The sequence below is a fragment of the Berghia stephanieae genome, chromosome 3 (assembly GCF_034508935.2).
Source record: "Berghia stephanieae isolate SIO BIC M18660-M18661 chromosome 3, UCSD_Bste_1.3, whole genome shotgun sequence".
Lineage (NCBI taxonomy): Eukaryota > Metazoa > Mollusca > Gastropoda > Nudibranchia > Aeolidiidae > Berghia > Berghia stephanieae.
In genome coordinates, this window is record NC_088362.1 from 102,651,264 (window position 1) to 102,659,011 (window position 7,748).

Below are 7,748 nucleotides of genomic sequence, written 5' to 3' on the forward strand. Positions count from 1 at the left end.
ACATGTGACATTTTGGAAGTAACCAATTGTTAATTAGCTCAATAATCGTTGTTGTTGGTGTGATGGATAATATTTATTTTTTTCCCCTGGATTTAGAGAACGTCTATTAACGAAAAGCTACAACAGTGACATTATAGCAATTTGGGTTATCAGACTCGCGATAAATAAATGTATACGAGTAGTTTGTGATCTTTTTAATGTTTCCTAACCATTATTGCCTTTTTACACACCAGACTTTGGTCATTGCTGGCCTTGGAGATGCAGCCAGACCGGCAGAGAAATTGAGTTTCAGCCAATCGTTTGCTTTGGCCGCGACAGGTAAGATGGTGGAGATTTTTGGAATGTTAAATTGAGCAAGATTCTGTACAATTTTGTTTATTTGCGAATCCAATTCATAGTCATCATTATTTCAAGGTCTGTGATTTAGACTACGAATTAGTCATCATTATTTCAAGGTCAATGTTTTAGAGTACATTAATCCTGAATTCAGTTTCACAATTTTAATAGCTTGTTGGGCGCAATTACAATATTTCAATTATTTTTTAATAGAGACTACACTGTTACCGTCGATATTCATGTTGCATCTGAGTGCATTGAGAGAATGTGAGCAGCAAAAAGAGCCTTTTCCAAGAACTCAACTTTGCGCTGTCAACAGCGGGACTCGACACTGACCTACAGCTCCGAACACGATTGTAATAATGCCCTTATGCCAAGACCAAAATGCTGAACAATAATCCAAACTGAACGCGATGCAAACATACCAATTTTTTTTTTTAAGTGATATGTTGTGAACAAATTTACGAACTTTTGAGTTGACGGTTTGTCGAAAGCACTGTCTATCTAAAAAGTAGTCTCATTGAAACGACTGACTGTGACCTGCCTTGAATCGAAGTGTACTGATTTCGGTTTTTGTTGAGGGAAGCAGCCAATGGTAAATGCTTGTTACCCTCTGAACGCTGGTCTGTCGCAGCTTATTGTTATAAAGAGCCAAGATTATTACACGATGGGGGTCCATCGTAAAGTTATAGCCTGACACTGACCAAAACATGACGTCAAAATGCCAGTCTTTTGCCACAAAAGAAAACAAATCGTGAGTTGTATTCAATAGTTCAACCAATGAAATAACTTGTTTCCATGAGCTCTACTAACGACAACTCACGAGACGCTACACAAACCGAAAAAAATGACGTCAAACTGCCAGTCCTAGAGGGTTCTTGTGTCAGGCTATAACTATATGGTAACGATGGCTACGGTCCCAATCATCCCTGGGGGTTCTGGAGGTCAGAACAGATTCCATTAACATGGATCGAACCAGGTTCTTCGCTGTACGAGTCGGATTCGCCATCAAATTATGACCTCCTGGGTTCTTTCTTGCCTCAAAAGTCTTGGTAAAATTCTTTTTGCTCCCACCTGGAATGGAACCTACTGTCCTTTCTAGCAAAAGCAAGTGTCTTGCCATCACCATCACTACGCCACTGACTAGTCCTTGATGCGTAATTTGGTCTTGATCGAGACACATATTATTATTATTATTATATGTACCTAATTTGGTTATGCGTGTGTGTGTGTGTGTGTGCGTGTGTGTGTGTGTGTGTAGGCATGAGAATCGTTATGGTGTGTCAGCAAATATATGTCCCCGAGTCACCATCTGTGTGTAGTACTGTCAGTGTTATCACTATTGTAGTAATAATGAGGTCACACGATAAACATCATGTTAAAATGTCAACACTCGGAACAGTCGCATTCGTACAGTAGCCCATGAACCAATTAGCTGCCATACTCGGGAATAAGACTTAACTCTCTCCTTACCAGCCATTTTCAGGATTTTCCCCAAAACTTCACACCCAAATAACAATTTTTTATCACTCAAACACAATAGCAGTAAGTTTTTGCGATAAATAATTTCTTTAGCAAAATATGCTCTACAACACACTGTTCATTATCTTTAAATTTTATGATGTACCAGAGAAATTTGAATAAGAAAAATGTTGGTTGTATCGTAACGAATGTGACGATTTTCCTATGGGTGGTAAGGAGAGGGCTAATTAACAATTTGGCCAGAAAACTCGTCCTTCAAATATCAAAAGATTTAAATGGCCCTCATCTTGTCCTCATCTTGACAAATACTCTCAAACCTGGGACCTCTAAAGTACAGCAGTTAATGGGTTAACTAATAGAACCGGGGCGGGTTATAGATAGTATGCGCTTGGCTAAGAAGCTCATAACATTGCCATCCGGAAGTATAACGGACCAACACACAAAACTGTGTGTATCCATGAACGTTTATAGTCGGGTTAATACAGTTCAGTGAGCATTACTCATAAACGCGGATGGCAAAAAAACAATAACAAAGACCTGAGTGACGTCATCTTCGAACTATCTATACAGTATCGTCTTTTTCTAGGTACCATCATGCTAATGTATAGAAGATGAAAACCACCCTATTCCATGTTCTTGATAAAAATTAACTGTAATGATTTGACAGTTATGAAAATTTCCCTTTATTTTCCCATTTTACCGACATGTATCTATTTCATCCATGGTATTTTTTCCCAGTTGCTCGGAATAGAATTATTGGGAGAGCACTCAAACAAGAGATTTTCAAATCATTTTTTTTTCATCTTCTTCAAATGCCTCTATTCACCTAGCAGTAAGTGGGTAGCTGAGTCTTATTTGATCCGGTGGAAAATACTTTGCAATGGACAACACGCATCCTCTTCAGAGTCAAATTGTTCACCATACAAGAAATTGTCGTTTTGTTATCCGTACGGACTAAAAGTGAAAGACTCCGAAAATCGTTATTACCTCCAGGTGTCAGTTTTTTTAAATTCTGAAAGTGATAAATAGGAAATTTATGAATTTATTTATTCATTAGTCTATTTATTTTTTTGTGACATCAATTAATTTTGCATTTCCTCACAAAGCGCTTAGAGTCTATGTTGACTGGGAAAAGCGCATTATAAATGCTATTCATTATTATTATTATTATTATTATTATTATTATTATTATTATTATTATTATTATTATTATTATTATTATTATTATTATTATTAATTATTATTATTATTAATTATTATCATTATTTATTATTATATTATTATTATTATTATTATTATTATTATTATATTATTATTATTATTATTATTATTATTATTATTTAATATCATATTATTATCATTATTATTATCATTATTATTATTATTATTATTATTATTATTATTATTATTATTATTATTATTATTATTATCATTATAATTATTATCATTATTATTATCATTATTATTATTATCATTTTTTTATTATTATTATTATTATTATTATTATTATTATTATTATTATCATCATTATTATATTATTATTATTATTATTATTATTATTATCATTATTATTATTATTATTATTATTATTATTATTATTATTATTATTATTATTATTATTATATTATATTATTATTATTATTGTTATTATTATTATCATTATTATTATTATTATTATTATTATTATTATTATTGTAATTACTATCATTATTATTATCATTATTATTATTATCATTATTACTATCATTATTATTATTATTATTATCATTATTATCATTATTACTATCATTATTATTATCATTATTATTATTATTATTATTATTATTATTGTTATTATTGTTATTATTATTATTACTATATTTGTCATGATCATTATCATTATTAACAGTCTATACTAACGGTAATTGTTATCGTTAATTTAATTACCAACGCAACAGTGGTAGACACAGACTCCATGTGATTTATGGCTTGGAAGAAAGGCATTTCCTAACTGAGTACGACTACTTTACCAGTGAATATTATTACGTATTATGATAATTAATATCATAATTTTCCTCTGCCTTTCCAGGTTTTATATGGTCCCGTTATTCTCTAGTCATCACACCCAAGAACTGGAGTCTGTTTGCTGTCAACTTCTTTGTCGGTCTTACCGGGAGTTTTCAGTTGTCTAGGATAGCACAGTAAGTCATACGAAGAAGAAATGAAGTATAGATTAAATAAGTATAAGTAAATTACTAATAAATTATTAATTTACTTCCGCCCTTCCGCCCAAGGGGAAAAAACGAAAGTGCCTGAAGCGGGGCTCGAACTGGTCACAGTGCAATGTCTTAACCACTCGGCTACTTCTCAAACTAACGCAAAATATTGTCCATTACAACAATGTTAAATCAAGCCCATAATTGCGTTCGGTTATCAGACCTGCAAATAAGTACACTTCGGCTCACCACCTTTCAGTCAACTTATCTACATTACAAGTTATTTCATTTTTATTCTCCGACTCATTCTCTTTGAGAGTTAACTCACTCAACCCTAACAACGACTATATCCATAGTTTATCCAGGTTACTTTTACCCCATGCCTATTTATTACATTTTTCTGAGACAAATTATAGGCGTAGTATCAAAGCTAATGTTTTTAGTTTTTACATGTTAATGATAGTTGAATAAAACTGTCTAGGCACATGCTCATTTTTAATACTTTTTTTCTAATTCTCTCCATGATTGAGTGAGTTAACCGATTGATAATGGATTGCTTGTTCAAGGAAAAATTCCGGACGTGTCATTTCATGTGCAGCATGCGCTTTGTCTAGAAGTATTTTCTTGCCTTCTGGAATTCCCGTCGAAAATATTGACGTCATTACCAGTTGAATGAAATGATCAAATGTCGTCTTTAGACTTCGCTATTTTCTGAACTTCTGTGTAGATTCGACTTTTATAGAGCGCCTTTAACACATCATTGTGATGTGACAGATATTACAATAAATGCAAATTATTACTCTTTTGGTTCTTCTTTTTATTATCAGTATGATTATGATAATTAATGTTATTGTTTTGCTGCTGTTGTTGCTGTTGTTGTTGTTGTTGTTGTTGTTGTTGTTGTTGTTGTTGTTGTTGTTGTTGTTATTGTTATTATTATTATTATTATTATTATTATTATTATTATTATTATTATTATTTTTATTGTTATTATTATCACAACCATCGTGATTATTATCATTAGTCTTAATATTATTGTCATCGTCGTCGTCATCATCATCATCATCATCATCATCATCATCATCATCATCATCATCACCATCATCCTCATCATCATCATCATTTATAATGTTGATATCAATAATGGTATTCTTTTACTTTAAATAAGTGAAGCAGTAAAAATATGTAGTTCTGAATTGATCATAAAATGTAACGAATTCCTTGGCATAGACATATTTCAAAGAGTAATAATGTTTCGTCTTGTGTCATTTATCCTCAGCCACCAATATTTTGTGTTGCCACAAACAAAGAAACCTGAAGTCTAAGCAATCTACGACTCCTCTACTTAATTTAGGACTTAATTAATTTTTCAATTTTATGAGCATGTAAATTGTAACCTATAATTTATATGGGAAAACATGAGTTTTTAAAATGATATTATATTGATGACGTGTATAATCACGTGACCCTTAAAACGAGGTACGCTTTAAGGATATTTTACAATAAAATTGAATAACTAATAAGTTTTGAAATAGGGTCTAGTTATAAATACTTTAAAAGGTTAACGTGGACAAATCATGCAGTGATGAAATTATACATGAATTTTAGATTTTCGAATGTTTTCATTGACAGAAGTTGTTTTTTTTAAAAACACAAATAGGTGCATGGTATTTTTCCAATTGTGAAGTGAACAAAGTAACAATCCATTACCGGAATACGATTGAAACGCGATTTCAAGGTGCGCGTCGGGATATTCGGTATTGGTCGCGTCGATTATCGTGTAATCGATTAATCTCTAGTCCAGATCTCTAATCTCGGCAGTTCCTGCACACCTAATGGGGGTAAATGCTAGCTCTAATTCAATTATTTTATTACATAGAAAAGACCAATGACGCGCGATTTGATTGACAGAAACAACAACAACAATAACAACAACCAATGGTTTGGCGTCAGCTTCATTCAATCGGATGTTCGGATATTCGTCCGGATGTTCATACATTCATTTTGCATCCTTTCCTTTTATTAAAGCTGTTTGGGTCCCGTCATGCTTACCAGTTTGAAAAATAATCAGAACAAATTTTATCAAAACAGTTTTGTTTTTCTTGTGTCATTGTTAATTTGTTAATTATTGACAGCTTTTAGTCTAATAGATCGAGTTTGCTGAGAACGCATCGCCTTTATTACGTCAGCGGCAATCATTAATATCCACAAACATTCCCCGTATCATCCATGTAACGGAAATGGATGGTTAATGGTTGGTTCGAAACATAGCTGGGGTTCGAGGTGTAGATACAATCCATTTTATAGATAGAATGCGCTTGGCCAAGGAGTTCACAACATTGCCATCCGGAAGTATAACGGACCAACATACAATCTGTGTAACCATGAACTTTTATAGTCTGGTTAATACAGTTTAGTGAGAACAACTCACAAACGGGGATGGCAAAATCAATAACAAAGGCCTGAGTGAAGTCATCTTCGAACTATCTATAGATGTGTCAATGTTAAGATAAGGCAATCATAAGATAATACATTGGCGAAATATGTAAATAATTTAAAATTCAAAATGAAGAGGTAAATAAATAACATACCTATATATAATGAATGTGAATGTGTGTCCGTTCAGACGTGTGTTTGTGAGTGCGTATGATTAAATGTTTTTAAAATATGATTTCTTTGTTGTTATTATTACTAAAATTCTGTTTTCTGTTGTATTGTTTTAAAACCATTGTGAATTGTAATGTTATAAACCGTTGATGAATGAACAATTGACGGGATTGGGGGCAAAAAAGGGGAAAATCCGTAGGCATTAATGAGTCACAACTCATTATTTTGTCTATCGAAGTTCAGCAATCCATCCAATGTCCACGAAACAAAAGCTGTGTAATCAAATTAAATTAAATTGAGCTTTTATATAGCGCAATATCCACTAAACGTGCTCAAAGCGCTTTACAAGAGATCCCTGGTCAACAGCAACATTTAACATGTAGGACGGGACATAACGCCTGTTGGGCGATATTACAATGTTAACGCTGTTAACGGCCAGGTACTCATTTTACACCTGAATGTGAGTAAAGAGCCTTTTCCAAGGACTCAACTATGCACCGAGCGCGAGGCTCGAACCCAGGACCTTCCGATCCGAAAGCGAGTGTCATACCACTAGACCACATAGCCGCAATAATATCATCAATAATAATTCCATTTATTCTTCCCCTAATCTTGGAAAACCTATCATTTCGTAGTAAAAACATAATGTTTGAACGACTTCATACTATTTTATTTAAATGTGTTGATTTAAATAGAGGTTGAAAATACGACTGACAGGTCATCTGAAACAATCGTTTGGTGCGTATGAATACGGGTTAAGAAATTCCACGAGTGGTCGGGGGGCTCTGATATGTTTTGATGATGAAGCAAATATTCTCTAAAATGATTACTAAAGATAACTTGAATTCATTGCAAAATAAAGTCTTTTACAACTTTAAGGTCACAAAATATCTAAGAATTTTACTTTGATGGGTGGAATAAAGGGTTTTGTTTGTTTTTCATGACATTGGAGGACGACAGATTTGTTATAAGCGACTTGTACCTACACAGGTATGATAACCCAAAGTGTTATGGTTTCATTGCTGTTGTAATGGAAATACTCTCAATCCAACAGAAAATGTTTTCCATTACAACAATGTAAAAACGATCCTATAACTGCGTCCCGGTTATCAAACCTATTATATATAT

General features: G+C 32.8%; 1 protein-coding gene across 3 annotated transcripts in view; it reads left to right on the plus strand.

Moving 5' to 3' along the window:
* The window catches only part of LOC144969021 (mitochondrial pyruvate carrier 2-like), a 17,534-nt gene extending 10,850 nt beyond the window's left edge, over positions 1 to 6,684 (plus strand). For all 3 annotated transcript variants that reach the window (XM_078907976.1, XM_078907974.1, XM_078907975.1), the window contains exons 4-6: positions 234 to 318; positions 3,887 to 3,998; positions 5,293 to 6,684. In XM_078907976.1, the coding sequence (XP_078764102.1) occupies positions 234 to 318; positions 3,887 to 3,998; positions 5,293 to 5,338 (243 nt within the window). In that variant the 3' untranslated portion in view covers positions 5,339 to 6,684. The remainder of the gene's footprint in view (positions 1 to 233; positions 319 to 3,886; positions 3,999 to 5,292) is intronic.
* The last annotated feature ends 1,064 nt before the right edge of the window (positions 6,685 to 7,748 follow it).